Source organism: Ranitomeya imitator, chromosome 3 (assembly GCF_032444005.1).
Source record: "Ranitomeya imitator isolate aRanImi1 chromosome 3, aRanImi1.pri, whole genome shotgun sequence".
NCBI classification, from domain to species: Eukaryota; Metazoa; Chordata; class Amphibia; order Anura; family Dendrobatidae; genus Ranitomeya; species Ranitomeya imitator.
In genome coordinates, this window is record NC_091284.1 from 321554919 (window position 1) to 321580548 (window position 25630).

The window sequence follows — 25630 nt, forward strand, 5'->3', positions numbered from 1 at the left end:
GCCAAATACAGGACCATTGTTGAAGAAAACCTGTTGGAGTCTACAAAAGATCTGAGACTGGGACGAAGATTTGGCTTCCAACAAGACAATGATCCCAAACATAAAGCAAAATCTACAATGGAATGGTTCACAAATAAACGTATCCAGGTGTTAGAATGGCCAAGTCAAAGTCCAGACCTCAATCCAATCGAGAATCTGTGGAAAGAGTTGAAAACTGCTGTTCACAAACGATCTCCATCAAACCTCAATGAGCTACAGCTGTTTGCCAATGAAGAATGGGCAAGACTTTCAGTCTCTCGATGTAAAAAACTGATAGAGACATACCCCAAGCGACTTGCAGCTGTAATCGCAACAAAAGGTGGCGCAACAAAGTATTAAGTTAAAGGGGCTGAATAATATTGCACGCCCCACTTTTCAGTTTTTGAATTTCCACAAAAATTTTAAATAACCAATAAATTTCGTTCAACTTCACAATTGTGTTCCACTAGTTGATTCCTCACCAAAAATTTACATTTGGTATATTTATGTTTGAAGTATGATATGTGGGAAAAGGTTGACACGTTCCAGGGGGCTGAATACTCTCGCAAGGCACTGTACCATCCACCTTTTGTGTCTCCCCTTTTCCTCAGATTGTAAACTTGCGAGCAGGGCCCTCGTTCCTCAGATCTCACCTTCGGGTTAAGGGTGCTGCAGGCTGTGGTCCCTCCCTAAAATGGCTTACATCTCTGTAAATCTCTTGTGGTGCTGTCATGGGAGTCCGAATAAAGCATTAAGCTACTTACCGGTAGCCGCATTTTTCGGAGGCCCATGACAGCACCCTTAGTAATATTTTTTTACAGATGACACTGGCTTCGGCGATCAAAGTGACAAGTGATGGTGAGTATGTACTCTGTTATATGTACTGTATGTCTATATGTATGTATTGTATATATGTGTTGTATGGTGTATGTTGCATGTTGTATGGTGCATGTCACATGTTGTCGCATGCTGTCCGATGTTGTTGCATGATGCATGTTGCATGTCATCGCACGTTGCATGTCGCATGTTGCGCGTTGCATGTCGCATGTCGTCGCATGTTGCATGTCGCATGTAGCTTGTTGCATGTTGTCGCATGTTGCATGTCACATTTCGCATGTCGTCGCACGTAGCTTGTTGCATGTTGTCGCATGTTGCATGTCACATGTTGTCGCATGTCGTCGCGTGTTCCATGTTGTCGCATGTCGTCGCGTGTTCCATGTTGTCGCATGTTGTAGCATGCTGTCGCGTGTCGCATGTTGTAGCATGCTGTCGCATGTCGCATGTTGTAGCATGCTGTTGCATGTTGTAGCATGTCGTCGCATGTTGCATGGTGCCGCATGTTGCATGTCGCCGCATATAGCATGTCGTTGCATGTTGCATTTCGTCGCATGTTGCCGCATGTCGTAGCATGTTGTTGCATGTTGCATGTTGTCGCATGTTGCATGCCGCATGTTGCTGCATGTTTCATATAACATGTTGTGTTTTGCATGTCGCATGTGGTATGTTGCATGTGGTATATTGCATGTCACATGTAGTATGTTGCATGTCACATGTGGTAGGTTGCAAGTCGTATATTGCAGGGTGTATGTCACAGTGTGTATGTTGTAGGGTGTATGTCGCAGGGTGTATGTTGTAGGGTGTATGTTGTATGTAATCTGCTCTTAGATAGATGAGATAGATAAATACATAGAAAGATGGAATAAGAAAGTTAGAAGGAATACCATAGATAGAATGAGATAGATAGCTGTCAAGAGATAGAGAGATAGATAGATAGGCGATTTTGTTACAAAACGTACGCTAGCAGTTCTGGATGAATAAAAGTTTACCGGCGTCCAGGACAACACAATTTGCATATCCAGACTTCCGGGGCACACAGGTTACAGTGGAAAACCGCGCATGCGCAATGATGTATTGTATACTTTGCCAACAGTTGGGCAATACATACTGCGCATGCACTAGTGCCTAATGCACTGCGCAACTGCAAAAAATGAGCGCGATCTGTGCTATTCACAGATCGAGTTATATCTGACACGCCGAGGAACGGGGGGAGAAACAGCGATTTGGCAACGCCCATCGGACCGGACCGGGGTGATTGACAGCCGAAAACGGCAAGTTTACTAAGGTATTTTGGCAGCAAAGGTGGGGAATCAGGGGATAATAAAGGCACTATTGTAAAGCACAGCTCAGGCCCTACTGAACGCTATTTTTAGCTCATAATGAAAAAAACGGGGTGACAGGTTCCCTTTAACAGAAATTTATCCTGAGGAATTTTCTGAAAAACAAACTTTAGTCCTGATTCAATAATATTTAGGACCCATGGGCTACTGGAAATATTTTGTCAAGCCGGATAGAAGGCCAAAAGCCTGCCTCCCACCCGGTCCAGCAGTCATTGTGGCTTTCTGTTGTCCCGAAAGGAGTTGAACATATAACCTCTACCCTTCTTCCTATTGGTGTCATATCTGGACCTTTCTCTATTAGTTCTTGTACGGTCGAACCATCTTCTATTAGTACCCCGTCTGTAGGAGGGTCTCTCTAAGTAAGGGAAACATTTCTTACTATCACCTGCTCCCTCCAATAGTTCATCTAGAACTGACCCAAACAAATGCGCCCCCTCACACGGAATACTGCACACTTTTGATCTGAATCCTCCCAAATAAAAAAAGTGCAAAAAAGACAATATTAAAAAAAATATTTATTGAAAGTAATACAAAGTATAATAAAATAATATATACACAAAATATAGCTAATAGGAGCACAAATAATAATATTAGACACCCAAATAATATATTAAAGAAAATAATAACCTACACTCAAATGTGATATGTCCCAGCACTATTCATAAAAAATAAAAAATGAAATTCACCAATAATAAAGGGAATTATTTTATAACTATATCAACGCCACTCAAGAAAGTGCCTAGTGCAACAAAAAAAGTAAAAATTACGAAAATTATTGTGCAAAAATGCAGCTAAAATCAAAACATATATAAAAAGGTACCATATACAATAAAGTGTAACAACCACAATAAAAAATATATAAAATATAAAAAATAAAAAATTGAATAATCCAACTTTTACTATATGTGGTGTACCAATACAAACAAAATTTTTTGCAATAGTGCTAATGAATTTGTGCGAAAAAAGATTTTTTTTAGTATAACTGTGCAACAAAAGTGCAACAGTGCTAATATAAATATAAATTTTGCAAAAATGCAATGGCGCTGTCGATCTCACATTAGGTCAAAGTAGCAAAAAAGGTTTTATAATTTATATGAAATTGAAGCACAAAAAAACATATATAACTAAGGTGCAATGTAGGCGCTCTACAGGGCGCCGCCATATTTACAGCCGCGGCCTCAACTGCGCATGCGCCGCGCGTCATCGATCCTCGCCAGCAGACGCTCACCAGGGCCCGCCTCTTTCCTGTGCGTCATTCACAACGCGCCCTGCTGTGCCAAGAACGCCGACCGCGCCACCACACCCGCGCTACACACCCGGTTCCGGCCGGAAGAGAACGCTACCGCATAGTCCCGGAGGATAGGGCCTCCCACATTATATGCACCTGTACCTGCGGCGATGGGACACCCAAAGTCAGCACTCCCCCTGAAGGCTACTTTTTCCTGCTGCTGCCTACCCCCACAGCCCTCTGTGGTGTGACACCTGCAGGACTCCGATCAACACCGAGGAAGGGGAGCTCCCGCCTCCTGAACCGGTTTGCCGGGTCTGGGCACAGTCATCTATCTTCACCTTTCTTCTTAAGGTATGTCTGCAGGGTCCCGTCAGGGACAGGAAACCAACTGAAGCGGGAGAGAGAGGTGCTGCCCTTTTATGTCTGTAGGTTTCCTGTCGCTGAAGGGCGGATCCCCTCTCTCGTTAGTGCTGTCATGGCGACTGAATAAATCTAAGATTTGAGGAATATCAGGTTCTTGTTTAAGGGGTATTGGGCCTGTACAATATGAACAGAATTTCTTCCAGACTTTAAGATATATGGCTGAAGTGACTGTCTTTCTACTCATTTGTAAGGTAGATATGACTGACTCAGAGGCCTTTCGATTTTAGAATTTCTTTATCAGGATCCAGGCTGAAAGCCGTAGGAACTCTAGATTGTGATGAACAAGAGGGCCCTGTGTCAGGAGATTTCGTTGTAGTGGTAGAAGAATTGGATCTTCTAACGCCATCCGTTTCAGTACTGGGAACCAGCTCCTCCTGGGCCAGTATGGCACTATTAGAATAACGATCGTCTGACTCTCTTGAATCTTTTGTAGAACTCTCGGAATTAAGGGCAGTGGAGGGAAGGCATATGCCAGTTTCATATCCCAATCCTGGGCTAAGGCGTACACTGCTGTCGGGTTGTCTCCTGGATTCAGCGAAAAGAAGCGTCTTGTTTTTTACTTTATCCTTGAAGCGAATAAATCTATCTCTGGGAAACCCCAGGCATCGGTAAGATGTAAAAAGACTTCTTAATGACCCACTCTGTGGGTTCGATTTTCTTCCTGCTGAGAAAATCTGCTACTTGGTTCCTTTCGCCTTTTAAATGTACCGCCGTCAAGGATCTTACGTTGACTTCTGCCAAGGAGAATATTATGTCTGTTAGGTCTTGAAGATGACGATGTCTCGGACCTCCTTGATGTAGGATGAAGGAGACTGTAGTTGAATTGTCGGAGAATATTCTGACATGAAGGTTGTTGAGCTGTTGCTGAGACCTGCTCAGCGCTTCCCAGACTGCTCAGAATTCTCGGAAATTTGATGAGTTGTTTCGTATCCATGAGGGCCATGTCCCCAAGAAGGTTTTCCTGATTTCTGCTTCTAGACTCGACTTTTTCAGGTTTATTATCCATCCCAGGGTTTCTAGAAGCCACAGTGTCTTTTAGACACTGTTCCATCTGCCGCCTTGAGTCTGCCACCAACAACAGGTCGTCCAAATACGGCACTATAAGGATATTTTTTGTCAGTAGAAAGGCCATCGCTTCTGCCATGAGTTTTGTAAAGATTCCTGGAGCTGATAAGAGTCATAATGGCAGACATTGGAATTGGAAATGAAGAATCTTCCCTCGGTCTTTTATAGCAAACCTGAGGTATTTCTGGTGTAGGGGGATGAATGGGCACACGATAATATACACTTTTTAGATCTATTGTACACATTACTGAATCTTTCTTTATTAATGGTATGACAGATCTGATGGTCTCCATTTTGAAGCATTTGTAAAGGACCCACTGGTTCAGTGGTTTTAAGTTTATTATGGTCCGGTACTTGCCTCCTGGCTTTTTTATAGAAAAGAGACTGGAATAGTGGCCCTGGAGTTGTTCCGACAGGGGTGCAGGAACTGGCTTCTACTCGTATAAGTTCTTGTATGTCTTCTAAGAGTCTCTGATGGACCTCGGGAGATTGGCTGCGGGTCAGACAATATCTTCTCGGGGGGGTATCTGAGTAAATTTTATTCTGTATCCTTGAGAGACTGTTTGGAGTATCCAACGGTTTTGGGTAATATTCTGCCATCCTTCTATGAACCGTTGAAGTCTTCCTTCAATGCGCTTGCTGTCATTGTTTACCTGACCTGGTCCATCGGTCGCAAAAGGAGCCTCTACCTCTGCCTCCTTTAGGGTAGCTCCATCTTCCGGTTTTGCCCTTGCCACTATAATCCTGCCTTGGATTAAATCGGGGCCTGCGAAAAACTGGCACTTTCTTTTGTTTCTGTTCTGGAAAGCCCTTCTTATCAGATGCTTTGTCCATTAAATCATGCAATACTGGGCCAAATACATGGAGACCAGAAAATGGGATTTAACAAAGTTTATTGTTAGATTGAGTGTCTCCTGACCATGATCTTAACCATACCGCACGCCTTGCGGCATTAGATAATGCATTGCCCCAGGCTGCAAAATGGACTGACTCCGCCGAGGCATCTGCCATGAAATCTGTTGCCATATTAAATAGTGGTAAGGATTTTAAAATTTCCTCTCGGGGAGTTCTATTTTTTATTTGGGTTTCCAACTCCTCAAGCCAGATACACATTGACCTTGCTACTGAGGTCGCAGCTACATTAGCTTTCATAATTGCTGCTGAAGATTCCCATGATTTTTTAAGGAGGTCCTCCGCTCTTCTGTCCATCGGTTCCTTAAGGTCTGAGGAATCTTCAAATGGGATGGCTGTTTTCTTTGACACTGACTACTGGTATGTCAATTTTCGGAACCGTTTCCGACGTCCAAGTATCCTCAGGATTAAAGGGAAGTCGGAATTTAAAGTCCTTCGGGATTATAAGTTTTTTCCCCACATCTTCCCATTCTTCTAATATCATTGCTGATATGTGATTATTCATGGGGAAGACCCTGTCTCTTCGGGCCCTTAGTCCTCCAAACATCTCGTCTTGGACTGTCATTGGCTCTGTCGATTCTTCCACCTTCATGGTGTTTCGGACTGCCTGTAACAGGGTGTCCGTGTCTTCGGAAGAAAATATCTCTTCCGATCACCGGAAAGAAGTGCAAAGGAGGCTTCACCTTCCGCTGAGTCTAGATCAGAGTAGCCTGAAATTTCTCCTTCCCCAGAGCTCGGATCCATGCTCCATCTAGGTCTTTTAGGGGAGGGAACTTGGGGCGGTTCAGTAGTAGCTATAGTAGCCTGAACCTCTTCTCTGATCATGGTGCGTATATTGTCCAGTAAGGACGATTGCTCCTGTTTGAGCAGTTTGGCGATGCATGATTCGCACAACTTCTTGTCGTATGCGTCTGGAAGTCTTGTGGTGCATAATGGGCACTTATTAGATTTCCTTTTGACCGTTTAGTCGTTTTCTTATCCTAGAAAATATGGAAAGGAAGGTCCTATCTGTATGTAGCCTGGCTAGGAAGATGCTATTGTAGCTCACTCACGTGATCCAAGGGAAATTCGGACTGCACGTCAGGACGACTAGCACTCTCCATCTTACTGGGTCAGTGTGTGCTGTCAGCTGTCTGTCTTAAGTAGTCTGTCTTACCCGGCTTCAAGACATCTGATTCGTCCTCCTTCCGATCACAGCTGCTGCTCATTTGGATCCTTGCTTGCTCTGACAGCGCAATCGCCCCATGGAATGCACGCTGTGTTACTGGATCCTCTGTAGTAACCGCGCCCCTTCCAGGAACGTCAGCCGGCCTGTAATCCTCTGCACCGCCCCCGGAAGTCGTCACCGCGCGACTTCCGGTGTCATGGAGCAGTACAGGAGGGAAACACCGACCTGGCAAGCGGCAGCTTCCCAGCCACCTGCAGTGGCACACCGCATCGCCGGATCAAGCACCGCGGACGTCCGCCCGGAGGGCCCCGCGCAGCAGTTGCGGCCCAGGGTCCTCGGAGGAATGTGGCCGATGTCGGGAGCGCCTGCTCTACTGACCGCTGAGGGACCTCTCGCGGTATCGTGGGCTTACCCCTTGCCCACTGCTCCAACCCCGCTGTAGGAGCCTGAGCCTTCCAGGTAAATAAAATCTTCGCACGTCTCAAGTATGTGCTCCTCTCCTGCGCCTGTCCCTGATAGGGACAGGAAAAACACTGAGGGGTGGAGGTGGAGAGGGGCTATTTAACCTCTTCTGTGTTTCCTGTCCCTATCAAAGATATGAAGGACAACCTCCTGGTGGTGCGGTCAGGAGGGACGTTCTGCGAAAAGGCTGCGGATCTGCAATCAAATCCGCAACGTGTGCACACAGCCTAAGGCTAATAAAAAGCATAAACGCTCCTTTTTTATTTCCCCACTAGATTAGAAACTTGGTTGGTTAGCTAGTCTACTTCAATCTATCCCAATCTAATATCTGCTTCAATCTATCCAAATCTAATAAGAAAGGGTTTATTAACAATGTGTACTAGATTAGGCTTACCTCAAAGGGATTCAAGTTGAAATATGAGGATCCAGGCCGTGTTAGTCTCTCAATTTGCTGCTTTGATGTAAGCACAGAGTCTCGTTTTTCAATTTGCTTTACCTGTGCACGCAAAGAAAGAGAAAAAGCAAAAATTAAATATACTGTATTTCACCTTAAAGAAATTATCTACTTCTTGGAGAACCCCTTCTCATACTCCACCACTTGGCCCCGATAAAGTAAAAAAGCTTATACTCCCGTCCTGTGTCGGCACTGGTGATCCCGGGGCTCCTGTGCAGTTATTATGATACTTGAACCTGGCACCCAATCAGAGCTGGCGTCACTGTCACCGCCTCCGTATGAATCGAACATGAAGAGGAGGTCGGGGATCAGTGGCAGCCCAGACTTCGTCTTCATGTTCAATTCAACAGAAGGCGGGGACAGTGACGCCAGCGCTGATTGGGTGCCAGCCTCAAGTGTTCTAACCACAAAAAATAAAAAAAACCGTAGCATATGCAAATTAGCAAAGTGGTCTGGGAGTGTCAACAACACTTCCCAAGCCTCTGCCTCCCCAGCCTTATTCCCCGCCAAACTCCACCTTCCTTTGCATGACTGACTGCTAATTGGCTCGACTACAGTCAGGGAGCCGTCTGTCAGGCAGAGGAAGGCGGTTCTGAGCAGGGAACAGAGCCAAGGAGGCAGAGGCTTGATCCTACCACAGCACCTAAGCCTCATTTGCATGAGTTAAAATGGCGATTTTTCAGTCAAGGAGCAACATAGAATAAGGTATGCATGGTGTTCTGTCCATTCTAATAAGGACAGTGTGGTTCGTATCAGTGTTTTGATTTTGCTGTGTTATAGCACCATCTAGTGGTGGTTAAATTTATAACCTGTGTTTTAGTTAGAATTAGACTGTTGCATTGTGGGATTGTACCAAGGTATGCTGGGAGAGACTCCATTACTTTTCTGTGTACCCCCTGGGACACACATGCTTATGTGCTGTGCTGGAATCATCTATTTACTTGACATCCTGGTTAATTTTATCCGGTAAGATTGTTACTTCTGTTCTTGTAATATAGTGTTGTACAGAATGTGATTTACTGTATGGCAGCTAGTATTTAGGAAACCTATGATCAGTGACCTACTGGATGCAGTTATATAGAAGTTGCATCATCCTGTATACCTTTCTGTTAGTTGTAAAGTATCAGCTGTGCTATTATTTTACCCAATACTTATCCATATCATTTGTATTCTTAGGCTATGTGCACACATTCAGGATTTCTCGCAGAAAATTCCTGAGAATTCCGGACATTTTCTGCAAGAAATCCGCAAGAAAACCGCATGCGTTTTTGCCACGGTTTTGCCGCGTTTTTGCCGCAGTTTTTTCCGGACACTTCCCAATGCATTTTAGAGTGGGAAATCCGCAAAAAAAACGGAAAATTAATGAACATGCTGCGTTTTTTGCCACGATGCATTTTTTTCGCGGAAAAAAACGCACCATGTGCACAAAACATGCGGAATTCATTCTAAGTGATGGGATGCTTAATGTATGCGGTTTTTTTGCGGTTTTATAGCGTTTTTATCGGGAAAAAACGCGGGAAGAAAAACGCGAAAAAAACGCAACGTGTGCACACAGCCTTATAGCTTTCCCGCGCTCATGTTTACCAATAAACAAGTTAGACCACAGAGAACAGTTTGCTTATTTGGGAGACAGAAGTGGTTTATGCCATATGTCGGATCACACACCGTATCAACGTGTATGAAGACAGAACACACGGTGCTATCATTCAGAAGGCAACATGACAATATAAACAATTTTGGAGGAATTGGATCATTCAGACAAATTTCCTTTAAAGTAGTTATCTCATCAGAAAAGGTGTTTTCTTTACAGATACCAGATAAGGTTCCCCCCTTGTGACTCCAACCTATGTCCCAAAGTAAGGAAATTCTCAAACAGATGAGACAACCCATTTAAGTACATAAAGTTTAATCAACAAATAATATTTTATGAAATTGTTTTGAGCATGCCATTTCTTTCTTAACCCCTTCCCGACCTGTGACACAGCGTATGCGTCATGAAAGTCGGTGCCAATCCGACCTGTGACGCATATGCTGTGTCACAGAAAGATCGCGTCCCTGCAGATCGGGTGAAAGGGTTAACTCCCATTTCACCCGATCTGCAGGGACAGGGGGAGTGGTAGTTTAGCCCAGGGGGGGTGGCTTCACCCCCTCGTGGCTACGATCGCTCTGATTGGCTGTTGAAAGTGAAACTGCCAATCAGAGCGATTTGTAATATTTCACCCATTATAACGGGTGAAATATTACAATCCAGCCATGGCCGATGCTGCAATATCATCGGCCATGGCTGGAAATACTACTTTTTTTTTCCACCAATGTTAGAATAGGGTTAGGGTTAGGGGTAGGGTTAGGGGTAGGGTTAGGGTTAGGGGTAGGGCTAGGGTTAGGGTTAGGGCTAGGGGTAGGGTTAGGGCTAGGGGTAGGGTTAGGGCTAGGGGTAGGGTTTCGGTATGTGCACACGTATTCTGGTCCTCTGCGGATTTTTCCGCTGCGGATTTGATAAATCCGCAGTTCTAAACCGCTGCGGATTTATGGCGGATTTACCGCGTTTTTTTCTGCGCATTTCACTGCGGTTTTACAATTGCGATTTTCTATTTGAGCAGTTGTAAAACCGCTGCGGAATCCGCACAAAGAAGTGACATGCTGCGGAATGTGTACAGCGATTTTTGTTTCCCGTAGGTTTACATTGAACTGTAAACTCATGGGAAACTGCTGCGGATCTGCAGTGTTTTCCGCAGCGTGTGCACATACCTTTAGAATTAGGCTATGTTCACACGGGGCGGATTTGGCTGCGGATTGGCCGCTGCGGATTCGCAGCAGTATTCCATCAGGTTTACATTGCCATGTAAACATGAAAAACCAAATCCGCTGTGCCCATGGTGCAGAAAATACCGCGCGGAAACGCTGCGTTGTATTTTCCGCAGCATGTCAATTCTTTGTGCGGATTCCGCGGCTTTTTACACCTGTTCCTCAATAGGAATCCGCAGGTGAAATCCGCACAAAAAACACTGGAAATCCGCGGAAAATCCGCAGGTAAAACGCAGTGCCTTTTACCCGCGGATTTTTCAAAAATGGTGCGGAAATATCTCACACGAATCCGCAACGTGGGCACATAGCCTTAGGGTTAGGGTTGGAATTAGGGTTGTGGTTAGGGTTGTGATTAGGGTTATGGCTACAGTTGGGATTAGGGTTAGGGGTGTGGGGGGGTTAGTGTTGGAGTTAGAATTGAGGGGTTACCTGTTATGTTTGCTAATGACAGGTGTTATGAAGGCAATCCAGAAACACAGTGTGCTTAGCGATCAGAGCGCACACAGTGATCTGACAAATACCCAAAAATACAAGAACGAGCTCTGAGACGTGGAAACTCTGTAGACTGCACACCTGATCCTATCCTAAACACAACTAAAAGCGGCTGTGGATTGCGCCTAACAACTACCTAGGCAACTCGGCACAGCCTAAGAAACTAGCTAGCCTGAAGATAGAAAAATAGGCCTGACTTGCCCCAGAGAAATTCCCCTAAGGAAAAGGCAGCCCCCCACATATAATGACTGTGAGTAAGATGAAAAGACAAAACGTAGGGATGAAATAGATTCAGCAAAGTGGGGCCCGATATTCTAGGACAGAGCGAGGACAGTAAAGCGAACTTTGCAGTCTACAAAAAACCCTAAAGCAAAACCACGCAAAGGGGGCAAAAAAAAACCACCGTGCCGAACTAACGGCACGGCGGTACACCCTTTGCGTCTCAGAGCTTCCAGCAAAACAAAAGACAAGCTGGAAAGAAAAAAAGCAACAAAAAAGCAAAAAGCACTTAGCTATACAGAGCAGCAGGTCACAGGAACAATCAGGAGAAGCTCAGATCCAACACTGAAACATTGACAAGGAGCAAGGATAGCAGCATCAGGCGGAGTTAAGTAATGAAGCAGTTAACGAGCTCACCAGAACACCTGAGGGAGGAAGCTCAGAAGCTGCAGTACCACTTGTGACCACAGGAGTGAATTCAGCCACAGAATTCACAACAGTTACCACTGTTTAGGCACATCAGGGGGTCTCCAAACGCAACACGGCGCCACCATTGATTCCAGCCAATCTCGTATTCAAAAAGTCAAATGGTGCTCCCTCACTTCCGAGCCCTGAAGTGTGCCCAAACAGTGGTTTACCCCCACATATGGGGTATCAGTGTACTCAGGATAAACTGCGCAACAATTACTGGGGTCCAATTTCTCCTGTTACCCTTGTGAATCTAAAAAAATGATTGCTAAAACATCATTTTTGAGGAAAGAAAAATGATTTTTTATTTTCACGGCTCTGCGTTGTAAACGTCTGTGAAGCACTTGGGGGTTCAAAGTGCTCACCACATATCTAGATAAGTTCCTTGGGGGGTCTAGTTTCTAAAATGGGGTCACTTGTGGGGGGTTTCTACTGTTTAGGCACACCAGGGGCTCTGCAAACGCAATGTGACGCCCGCAAACCATTCCATCAAAGTCTGCATTTCAAAAGTCACTACTTCCCTTCTGAGCCCCGACGTGTGCCCAAACAGTGGTTTACCCCCACACATGGGGTATCAGCGTACTCAGGAGAAACTGGACAACAACTATTGGGGTCCAATTTCTCCTGTTACCCTTGGGAAAATAAAAAATTCTGGGCTAAATAATTATTTTTGAGAAAAGAAAACGTATTTATTATTTTCACGGCTCTGCATTATAAACTTCTATGAAGCACTTGGGGGTTCAAAGTGCTCACCACACATCTAGATAAGTTCCTTTGGGGGTCTAGTTTCCAAAATGGGGTCACTTGTGGGGGGTTTCTACTGTTAAGCCACATCAGGGGCTCTGCAAACGCAACGTGACGCCCACAGAGCATTCCATCAAAGTCTGCATTTCAAAACGTCACTACTTCACTTCCGAGCCCCGGCATGTGCCCAAACAGTGATTTACCCCCACATATGGGGTATCAGCGTACTCAGGAGAAACTGGACAACAACTTTTGGGGTCAAATTTCTCCTGTTACCCTTGGGAAAATAAAAAATTGCAGGCTAAAAGATCATTTTTGAGAAAATATTTTTTTTTTTTATTTTCATGGCTCTGCGTTATAAACTTCTGTGAAGCACTTGGGGGTTCAAAGTCCTCACCACACATCTAGATTAGTTCCTTTGGGGGTCTAGTTTCCAAAATTGGGTCATTTCTGGGGGATCTCCAATGTTTAGGCACACAGGGGCTCTCCAAACGTGACATGGTGTCCGCTAATGATTGGAGCTAATTTTCCATTTAAAAAGCCAAATGGCATGCCATCCCTTCCGAGCCCTGCGCCCAAACAGTGGTTTACCCCCACATATGGGGTATCAGCGTACTCAGGACAAACTGGACAACAATATTTGGGGTCCAATTTCTCCTATTATCCTTGGCAAAATAGGAAATTCCAGGCTAAAAAATCATTTTTGAGGAAAGAAAAATTATTTTTTATTTTCATGGCTCTGCGTTATAAACTTCTGTGAAGCACCTGGGGGTTTAAAGTGCTCAATGTGCATCTAGATAAGTTCCTTGGGGGGTCTAGTTTCCAAAATGGGGTCACTTGTGGGGGAGCTCCAATGTTTAGGCACACAGGGGCTCTCCAAACGCGACATGGTGTCCGCTAACAATTGGAGCTAATTTTCCATTCAAAAAGTCAAATGGCGCGCCTTCCCTTCCGAGCCCTGCCGAGTGCCCAAACAGTGGTTTACCCCCACATATGAGGTATCGGCGTACTCGGGAGAAATTGCCCAACAAATTTTATGATCCATTTTATCCTACTGCCCATGTGAAAATGAAAAAATTGAGGCTAAAAGAATTTTTTTGTGAAAAAAAAAGTACTTTTTCATTTTTACGGATCAATTTGTGAAGCACCTGGGGGTTCAAAGTGCTCACTATGCATCTAGATAAGTTCCTTGGGGCGTCTAGTTTCCAAAATGGGGTCACTTGTGGGGGAGCTCCAATTTTTAGGCACACGGGTGCTCTCCAAACGTGACATGGTGTCCGCTAAAGAGTGGAGCCAATTTTTGATTCAAAAAGTCAAATGGCGCGCCTTCCCTTCCAAGCCCTGCCGTGCGCCCAAACAGTGGTTTACCCCCACATATGAGGTATCAGCGTACTCAGGACAAATTGGACAACAACTTTCGTGGTTCAGTTTCTCCTTTTACCATTGGGAAAATAAAAAAATTGTTGCTAAAAGATAATTTTTGTGACTAAAAAGTTAAATGTTCATTTTTTCCTTCCTTGTTGCTTCTGCTGCTGTGAAGCACCTGAAGGGTTAATAAACTTCTTGAATGTGGTTTTGAGTACCTTGAGGGGTGCAGTTTTTAGAATGGTGTCACTTTTGGGTATTTTCAGCCATATAGACCCCTCAAACTGACTTCAAATGTGAGGTGGTCCCTAAAAAAAATGGTTTTGTAAATTTCGTTGTAAAAATTACAAATCGCTGGTCAAATTTTAACCCTTATAACTTCCTAGCAAAAAAAATTTTGTTTCCAAAATTGTGCTGATGTAAAGTAAACATGTGGGAAATGTTATTTATTAACTATTTTGTGTCACATATCTCTCTGGTTTAACAGAATAAAAATTCAAAATGTGAAAATTGCGAAATTTTCAAAATTTTCGCCAAATTTCCGTTTTTATCACAAATAAACGCAGAATTTATTGACCTAAATTTACCACTAACATGAAGCCCAATATGTCACGAAAAAACAATCTCAGAACCGCTAGGATCCGTTGAAGCGTTCCTGAGTTATTACCTCATAAAGGGACACTGGTCAGAATTGCAAAAAACGGCAAGGTCTTTAAGGTCAAAATAGGCTGGGTCATGAAGGGGTTAATCCCCATCACCTCCTGAAATGAAGCAGCTACCTGCAGCTATAGTGGTGAACAGCACATAACTGCTGAGTAGCCGACCTACTGGAACAGCGGCTACAGAGGAAATGAAATATGCTCTCTCTGATGTCACTCCCTTCCAATATCGGGGCTGTGCAGGGAGCAGTTACACTCACTACCACACTGAGTGACAAAGAGAATGTGTGTGAAGGGCAGGCTTTCAATCCAAGTGCAGAAGACTGAATGTGCCGTGCACTCCTTATGTAGTGATTGGTGACTGTACAGCTCCCTGCACTGCCCATGACTGGAAGTGGCTACAGGGAGAACATAACTTCATGTTCGCCCTGTTTCCAGTAAGGCCTCTTTCACACTTACGTCTTTGAGCTCCCGTCACAATCCGTTGATTTTTGAAAAAACAGGATCCAGCAAATGTTTCTGCTAGATCCTGTTTTTTCTCATAGACTTGTGTTAGCGATGGATTGTGACGGATGGCCTTGTGTTTCATCCATCGTGCACTGGATCCGTCGGAAAATTTCTGTCCGTCGGGCGGAGAAAACGTACAGAAGAACGTTTTTTTCTGCACGCCGGAAAATCGCTCAGCGACAGATCCTGCGCTGCCCGTCGTTGGCTATAATTGAAGCCTATGGACGCAGGATCTGTCGCTGACTGTGAAAAGCAGGAATCCAACGACTCTTGCCGTCTTTTAAAACTGAGCATGCGCGGAAGTATTTCCCGTAAGGGAAATTCTCTCTCGTTCGCCCTCTCTCTCTTTTTACTATTGATGCTGCCTATGCAGCATCAATGGTAACAAGATATAATGTTAAAAGTAAAAAAAAAATTTTTTTTTTAAATCGCAATATTCTTACCTTCTGGCGTCCCGCGCAGCGTTCCCGATGCTCCCGGCAGCTGGCATTCCCAGTAATGCATTGCGAAATGACCGCGACGTCATCAGAGGTCATTGCACGCAAGGCATTACTGGGAACGGCAGCTGCCGGGAGCATCGGTAACACTGCGTGGGACGCCGGAAGGTAAGAATATTGCAAATTTTTGTAATTATTTTAAACCTGGGTTCTGTTGTGTATGCGTTTTTGCATCGGAAAAACGCTGTGAAGACGCATACACAACAGGTGAACATAGCCTTGACGGGACCGACAAAAAAAGGGGCCCAGTGCACCCGTTTTTTTACAATCTGCACAGGATGCGTCTTTTCAACATTTTGACGGATCCTGTGCATATTGTAAAAACGGAAGTGTGAAAGAAGCCTAAGCAGACAAGCATGATTGAATCAAATCTGCAGATAGAAAGTTGTTGGTTTTTGCAGTGTCAGGTTCACTTTAAATTCCTCAAACTTAATCCCTCACCATTTTAGGATCTGTCCACCATTCCCAAATAAGAAAATTTGCAGATTTTTTGGCAGCTAAGGGATTGCAAATATTGTTTTCAGTCTACACAATCTTCCATGTGCATAAGGGGTCTGCGTAATTCAGAAACCCTTCTATATACCCCATTTAGATTGTGAGCCCCAACGGGGACAGCGATGATCATGTGTGCAAACTGTAAAGCGCTGCGGAATATGTTAGCGCTATATAAAAATAAAGATTATTATTATTATATACCCCAATAGGACACATTGATGCCATAGAGGAGGAAAGAGAAGGACTATCCAGCATAAAAATGACAATACACAAATCTGGCCTCCTTTTCTTGTGGCATAATAGGTTTCAGAAGGAGGAATGAGTACAACAACTGGTGCATTTCGGATAAATTATGCTCAGAAGTCCAGAACATGTGATCAGTCTTGTACATTAGTTATGCTAATATTCATTTAAAACTCGTTCATTATTGCAATTGTGTCTTTGTCAGACCTTTTATGTGGATACTAGATGGTGGCCCGATTCTAACGCATCAGGTATTCTAGTATATGTATGTAGTTTATTTATGAAGATGGTTGAATAAAGCAATGAATACACGGGATTCGGCCGGCCGGGCGTGACCAATTAGCGAAGCGTGGTTCAAATCCCACGCAAATTCGCAGCCAGACTGCGTGTGTCGCTGATTGGGCGCGGCCAGCCGCGCCCAATCAGTGAAGCCAGGGTGAGCTTTAGGTTTTTGAGGGCCCCGGGCGAAAGAGTCTCACAGCCCACGCAGTGCATAACACAGCCCACGCAGTGCATAACACAGCCCACGCAGTGCATAACACAGCCCACGCAGTGCATAACACAGCCCACGCAGTGCATAACACAGCCCACGCAGTGCATAACACAGCCCACGCAGTGCATAACACAGCCCACGCAGTGCATAACACAGCCCACGCAGTGCATAACACAGCCCACGCAGTGCATAACACAGCCCACGCAGTGCATAACACAGCCCACGCAGTGCATAACACAGCCCACGCAGTGCATAACACAGCCCACGCAGTGCATAACACAGCCCACGCAGTGCATAACACAGCCCACGCAGTGCATAACACAGCCCACGCAGTGCATAACACAGCCCACGCAGTGCATAACACAGCCCACGCAGTGCATAACACAGCCCACGCAGTGCATAACACAGCCCACGCAGTGCATAACACAGCCCACGCAGTGCATAACACAGCCCACGCAGTGCATAACACAGCCCACGCAGTGCATAACACAGCCCACGCAGTGCATAACACAGCCCACGCAGTACATAACACAGCCCACGCAGTACATAACACAGCCCACGCAGTACATAACACAGCCCACGCAGTACATAACACAGCCCACGCAGTACATAACACAGCCCACGCAGTACATAACACAGCCCACGCAGTACATAACACAGCCCACGCAGTACATAACACAGCCCACGGAGTACATAACACAGCCCACGTAGTATATAACACAGCCCACGTAGTATATAACACAGCCCACGTAGTATATAACACAGCCCACGTGATATATAACACAGCCCACATAGTATATAACACAGCCCACATAGTATATAACACAGCCCACATAGTATATAACACAGCCCACATAGTATATAACACAGCCCACATAGTATATAGCAATGTGGGCACCATATTCCTGTTAAAAAAAGAATTAAAATAAAAAAATAGTTATATACTTACCTTCCGGCGGCCCCCGGATCCAGCCCAGGCCTTTAGCGATGCTCCGTTCCCAGTAATGCCTTGCGGCAATAACCCGTGATAATGTAGCGGTCTCGCGAGACCGCTACGTCATCTTGGGTCATTGCCGCAATGCATTCTTGGGACTGGAGCGTCGCGAGGAGCGGGAAAGGCTGCCGCAGGACGCCGGAAGGTGAGAATAATGGGGTTTTTTTATTAGTATTTTTAACATATGTTTTTACTATTGATGCTGCATAGGCAGCATCAATAGTAAAAAGTTGCTCACACTTACAGGGTTAATAGCGCTAATGTACTGTGTTACACCGCGTTATGTATATACTTACCTTGTCCCATATGAGAATTTTTTGCCCTCTGGAATTTAGGTGGGAAGTACCCGAGTTGATGTTTTTTCTATATACCTATGAATTTGTTATTATATTTACTTTGTGACTGATTGACTTCTATGGTTGTGAGTTGTTTACATCAGACCCAATGGGAAGATCTAACTTGTAGAATGTTCATGCCCTTGTCAGTTTGTAATTGCTAAGCATCTTGAGGCTGGGCAGATATTAGTATGGTAGACTGGAATATATATGGTCAAATTATGTCTCTTTGAGACCCTTTTTGACATAATGATCTTTCATTTGGTATTTATTCTGCTATGTTCCGGTTGTGTCTGATGTTGCATATGTTCGGGTTTTTTTTGCATGTACATGCATTTATTGTGTTGAACAAACTGATTATATGAATTACATCTAATCCTTTTAGAAGTATGTAGATATGTTCGTCTTTTGTTTACATCAGACTTTACACGTGCTGCGCCGATTCTTTGGAATGCACTACCTAGGTTAATACGATTAATCCCCAATCCACACAGTTTTAAGCGTACCCTAAAAACTCATTTGTTCAGACTGGCCTACCGCCTCAATGCATTAACCTAACGATCCCTGTGTGGCCTATTTATAATAAAAAAAATAAAAAAAAGGTTCCTCGCATCATGTTCTCATACACTTTATGCAGTATTAGCCCTCTGTGTCTGTACTGCTACATACTGGTTCATGCAGCTTTACATGAACACCTGAGCCTTACACTATAGCTGGTCCGAATAACTAAAGCAATTGTTACCATCCACCTCTCGTGTCTCCCCTTTTCCTCATAGTTTGTAAGCTTGCGAGCAGGGCCCTCACTCCTCCTGGTATCTATTTTGAACTGTGATTTCTGTTATGCTGTAATGTCTATTGTCTGTACAAGTCCCCTCTATAATTTGTAAAGCGCTGCGGAATATGTTGGCGCTATATAAATAAAAATTATTATTATATTATTATCAGACCCAACGGGAAGATCTAACTTGTAGAAGGTTTATGCCCCTTGTCAGTTTGTAATTGCTAAGCAGCTTGAGGCTGGGCAGATATCAGTATGGGAGACTGGTATATATATGGTCAGTTTATGTCTCTTTGACCTAATGATCATTTATTTGGTATTTATTCTGCTATGTTCTGGTTGTGTCTGATGTTGCATGTTTTTTTGCATGTACATACATTTATTGTGTTGAACAAACTGATTACATGAATTCCACTTAGTTCTTTTATAACTGTATATAGATATGTAGGTTGTTTTTTCCATTTGTATAACATTTTGGATTTTTTGTACCCTGAGCACACCCTCGATTCAGTAGCTATACGGCCGGAATAAGTGATATACTAAGTTTGCTATTGTGGCTCCGGGGGATTTGTGCGGAGTCTTCGGATTGGGACATGCGCAATGAGTGTCTTTAGGTACTTAGACACCATCGACCGGGAAGGACTTTGGATGACATGCGCAATGTCTTCACCTGAGGATCGCAGGCCGGAGTTAACTTGGACATGCGCAGTTTGGCCAGCTGTGTGCTCACCGGAGGACTGATTCAGCTACGCACATGATGGAACTCACGATTCACAGCTGCACCGATGTCGCCTATCAATGTTTGATGGATGCGGTCTGGACACTGCGAGGGGACATGCACACTGGTGTGTGCTGTATGTTGAGGTGTAACGGCTGCCGTGACTGGCTTGGGAACTAAAAGGGCGTGCCTGTGGGGGTGGTTATCGCCATGGGGACTATAATGCTGTGTACTGATTGGTGGTATTTCTTTGTTTACAATCCAGGGATGGGAGCTCTAATCTGATGTGGTTTACTCATAAGAGCGATCAGAGCTATTAACTGCCTATTATATGAAGGGCCATTGTGGTAATGAGTATGGGACTGTTTTTAATAATTTTGTATGTGTGTTAAGGTTATAATGTTTTTTTCATTTTTTTTTCACTTTTGTATTGACACCCTGTTGGTGCTATGGTAATTGGTGGGAGGGGTTATCTATATACATAATTGTCTAAGGGGTACTTCCGTCTGTCTGTCCTTCTGTCACGGATATTCATTGGTCGTGGCCTCTGTCTATCATGGAAATCCAAGTCACTGATTGGTCGCCGCAAAACAGCCACGACCAATCAGCGACGGGCACAGTCCGGAAGAAAATGGCCGCTCCATACTCCCCGCAGTCAGTGTCCCCGGCGCTCCGCTCCCCGCAGTCAGTGTCCCCGGCGCTCAGCTCCCCGCAGTCAGTGTCCCCGGCGCTCCGCTCCCCGCAGTCAGTGTCCCCGGCGCCCGCTCCATACTCCCCTCCGGTCACCACTAACACAGGGTTAATGCTGGCGGTAACGCATTCCGTTACAGCCGCTATTAACCCTGTGTGTCCCCAACCTTTTACTATTGATGCTGCCTATGTGGCATCAATAGTAAAAGAAAGTAATGTTAAAAATAGTACAAAAACAAAAAACCTGCTATACTCACCCTCCGTTGTCCGCTGACCCGCTCGCGCCTGCCGCCATCTTTCTTTCCCAGCGATGCTTTGCGAAATTACCCATAAGACCTAGCGGTCTCGCGAGACTGCTAAGTCATATGGGTAATTTCGCAAAGCATCCTGGGAACGCAAGATGGCGGCAGCCGCGCGCCCATCTGCACAGCGCCGTTGGATCCCAGGAAGCGGAGAGACGGGACGCTGAGGAGCAGCGACAAGAATGGTGAGTACGTTCAACTACAAAGGGCCCTCGGATCGTTAGGTGAGTATGTTTATTTTTTATTTTTTTAACCTGTCACATACTTGGCTCGGTAATATAGTATGTCACTGGGCAATATCCTACGTGGCTCTGTGCTGTATACTACAAGGCTGGGCAATATACTACGTCGATGTGCAATATACTACGTGGCTCTGTGCTGTATACTACGTGGCTCTGTGCTGTATACTACGTGGCTGAGCAATATACTACGTAACTGGGCAATATACTAAGTCGCTGGGCAATATACTACGTGACTGGGCAATATACTACGTGGCTCTGTGCTGAATACTACGTCGCTGGGCAATATACTACGTGACTGGGCAATATACTACGTGGACATGCATATTCTAGAATACCCGATGCGTTAGAATCGGACCACCATCTAGTGTGTATATACTGGTGGTTAGAACGCTGTATATTGAGCTTGATAAAGGTCTGTTATTATTATTATTATTATTATTATACATTTTTATAGCGCCATTTATTCCATGGCGCTTTACATGTGAATACGGGGCAAATATAGACAATTACATTAACCATGACCGAAACGTCGCTACAGGAGGCAGAATAAATGTAAGCTTTTAATTTTTCACCATCCATTGTGGCGCTGTCTTTTTGTCCTTTGTGGTTCTATCCTACCACTGGCATCCATATCCTCACTCCATGACACAGACAGTGCCACACCTTTCTACAATGCCACTCTCACATCAGCTATTGACACGGTTGCCCCTCTCATCCATGGCAGAGTGTGACATATCAATAGACAATCCTGGCACAATAACACCACTAAAAAAGCTCCAGCAACTGTCCAGGATTGCAGAGCGGCGTTGGAAGAAAACAGACTTGCAAGACGACTTCACTGCATTCAAACAGGCAACATTCGCTTTTAAATCTGCTCGCACCTCTGCTAAACAGGCCTACTTCACAACCCTCGTATCTTCCCTATCCTACAACCCCGAACAGTTATTCAAAACCTTTAACTCCCTCCTCCGCCCCCCACTGCCCCCTCCAACCTCTTTCATCTAGCTGAGGACTTTGCCACACACTTTAAAAATAAGATAAACCAAACAAGGCAAGTCTTCATTGTTCAACCACCACAACCCCTTTGTATACCAGACCAATGCCCAAACCCCATAACCTCCCTCTCCAACATCACTGAAGGGGGGGCTTAACTGTCTCCTCTCCAAATCGCACCTCACAACCTGCGTGCTCGACCCCATCCCATCTCCTCCCCTCCCCCACCACCACACTTATCCCATCCCTAACCCACCTCTTCAACCTATCACTAACCTCTGGCACCTTCCCTTCTGCTTTCAAACATTCCACAATCGCGCCTATCCTTAAAAATCCAATTATTGATCCAACTGCTATGTCCAGCTATCGCCAATATCGCTGCTCCTATTCGCATCCAAACTCCTGGAGCAGCACGTCCATGCCGAACTTTCCTCCCACCTCTCATCTAACTTGCTCTTTGACAATCTACAATCTGGTTTCCGCCCCATCACTCAACTGAGACTGCCCTGACCAAAATCACTAACAACCTACTTACAGCCATGCTAATGGACAATGCTCTGTACTCCTCCTTCTAGACCTGTCCTCTGCTTTCGACACAGTTGACCACTGCCTCCTACTACAGATCCTCACCTCTTTGGCATCAAAGACCTCGCCCTATCCTGGATCTCCTCGTACCTTTCCAACCGCACATTGAGCATCTCCCACTCCCACACTACCTCCTCATCCCACCCTCTCTCTGTTGGAGTCCCCCAAGGCTCTGTTCTAGGACCCCTACTCTTCTCAAGCTATACACTTGGCCTGGGACAACTCATAAAGTCCCATGGATTCCAGTACCACCTTTATGCTGATGACACTCAGATCTACCTTTCTGGCCCAGACGTCACCTCTCTGCTGTCCAGAATCCCGGAGTGTCTATCAGCCATATCCTCCTTCTTCTCTTCTCGCTTCCTCAAACTCAATGTGGACAAATCTGAACTCATCATCTTTTCTCCATCTCATAGATCTTCCTTATCTCACCTATCTATCACTATTAACAACATCACACTTTCCCCCGTACCGGAGGTCCGCTGCCTCGGAGTAACCATTGACTCTGCCCTGTCCTTCAAACTGCATATCCAAGCTCTTTCCACCTTCTGTCGCCTCCAGCTCAAAAATATCTCCAGAATCCGTCCTTTCCTCAACTGTCAATCTATTAAAATGCTTGTGCATGCCATCATCATCTCCCGCCTTAACTACTGCAACATCCTTTTCTGCAGCTCCCTGCTAACACCCTTGCACCTCTCCAGTCTATCCTTAAAGGGAACCTGTCACCCCGTTTTTTCAGATTGAGATAAAAATACTGTTAAATAGGGCCTGAGGTGTGCGTTACAATAGTGTATGTAGTGTACCCTGATTCCCCACCTATGCTGCGAAATACATTACCAAAGTCGCCGTTTTCGCCTGTCAATCAGGCTGGTCAGGTCGGCGTGGTGACATCGCTGTTTCTTCCCCAGCTTTCCGTTGGTGGCGTAGTGGTGTGCGCATGTTCAAGTTCCGAATCCACTGCGCGCAGGTGAAGAAAAAGCGCGCGATCTGCGCTATTACCCTTGTCATCAGTGGGGGCGGCCATCTTCCTGAGGCCGCGCGTGCGCAGATGGAGTGCTCTGCTGCATGGGGCTTCAGGAAAATGGCCGCGGGATGCCGCGAGTGCGCAGATGGAGATCGCGGCGGCCATTTTCCTGAAGCCGAGATGCAAACTTGGCACTTGGACATGCGCACACCACTACGCCACCAACGGAAAGCTGGGGAAGAAACAGCAATGTCACCACGCCCACCTGACCAGCCTGATTGACAGGCGAAAACGGCGACTTTGGTAATGTATTTCGCAGCATAGGTGGGGAATTAGGGTACACTACATACACTATAGTAACGCACAGCGCAGGCCCTATTTAACAGTATTTTTATCTCAATCTGAAAAAACGGGGTGACAGGTTCCCTTTAACTCTGCTGCCTGACTAATCCATCTCTCTCCTCGCTACTCCTCTGCTTCCCCCCTCTGCAAATCTCTTCACTGGCTCCCATTCCCTCAGCGTATCCAGTTCAAATTACTAATACTGACCTACAAAGCCATCCACAACCTGTCTCCTCCATATATCTCTGAACTAATCTCTCGATATCTTCCCTCACGTGATCTCCGCTCCTCCCAAGACCTCCTTCTCTCCTCCACACTTATTCACTCCTCATCCAACCGCCTCCAAGACTTCTCCAGAATATCCCCATCCTCTGGAATTCTTTGCCCCAACACGTCCGGTTATCAACCCCATTCGGATCCTTCAGACGAAACCTGAAAACCCATCTCTTCAGGAAAGCTTAAAGCCTGCACTGACCCTGCTGCCGCCTCACCAACACCGGAGCTACCGCCTCACCAACACCGGAGCTACCGCCTCACCAACACCGGAGCTACCGCCTCACCAACACCGGAGCTACCGCCTCACCAACACCGGAGCTCCTGCAACCCTCAACCTACTGTCTCCTTCCCCATAAACCTGTAGAATGTAAGCCCGCAAGGGCAGGGTCCTCGCCCCTCTGTATCAGTCCGTCATTGTTAGTTTGCTTACTGTATGTGATATTTGTAACTTGTATGTAACCCCTTCTCATGTACAGCACCATGGAATCAATGGTGCTATATAAATTAATAATACCCACCATTATTTCTGCCTGCCGCCATTATTTCTGCCCACCATTTACAAAACCATTCTTGTGTACATTAAAAAGAGTTTCCCTTTAAATAATCTTAAAATGATCCTCATTAAAAAGTGGTGGTGATGTGCCATCACTTTATAGGTGGTCCAACCTCTGGGACCCCAGTCCAATGAGGAAAAACAAATTGGCTGCCGCGCTGCCTTTATCAGGGTAGATCAGGCCAGTCGGACCCCAACTAATTGTAAGGGGTGCCCCAGTATCATGGACGCCCCCCCACAGGGCAGGCTTTACACCTGTACAATCAGGCAGGGCATCTCACTGTGTAACACACGGACAGTGGCCGTGCAGTAACCATGGTCACCCCCGAAATGAGACCACGCGCCCTTATAACGCGACCGTTACGTCACCTCTGTATAAAACGTGGAAAACGCGTCATCCTCCGCTGCAGACAGGCCATCAGCCGCCATGTTACTGCCGAGCATGAAATCTCGCGAGATCACGGCCGCCTGGAAATGATTCGCGTGAGTGAGGGGAATACGTGCAGTGGGCGGAATCTTCACTTCCGGGTCACTGATGTTCCCAACATGTCGTGACGTTTCCGCACAGCGCGGGTGATGACCACAGCTGTACGGACACTGTGGAGAGAAGCCCGGAGCGCCTTCCACTGCCAATCACTGCGCAGGACAACGGCAATGACCCAGCGCAGCTTTCTTCCCCACCTGCAGATGGCGCTGTGACACAATGAGAACAGCACAACTACAGCTCCCAGAAGCCTGTGCGGTCGTGTGTAGGGTTCGGCACGTCGCTGTGGTGTACTTCTAGGCTCCTATAACAGCAGGTTACTTCATGTTCCTCTTTTACAAAGCCGTGGACCCTTACACGGTTTATTTCCCCCTCAGGACCGGACTGGGACAGAAAAGCAGCAGTGTCAGCACAAACCCCACCAGCCCACATACTTAACCCCTTCACGACCTTGCCCTTTTCTGCTTTTGCGTTTTC

General features: G+C 45.6%; 1 protein-coding gene across 1 annotated transcript in view; it reads right to left on the minus strand.

Moving 5' to 3' along the window:
- Positions 1–25319, minus strand: part of DNAJC8 (DnaJ heat shock protein family (Hsp40) member C8) — a 143371-nt gene extending 118052 nt beyond the window's left edge. The window contains exons 1-2 of the mRNA XM_069756649.1: positions 25039–25319; positions 7851–7952 (exon numbers count right to left, since the gene is read on the minus strand). Coding sequence (XP_069612750.1) covers positions 7851–7952; positions 25039–25113 — 177 coding nt within the window. The 5' untranslated portion in view covers positions 25114–25319. The remainder of the gene's footprint in view (positions 1–7850; positions 7953–25038) is intronic.
- Positions 25320–25630: the final 311 nt, after the last annotated feature.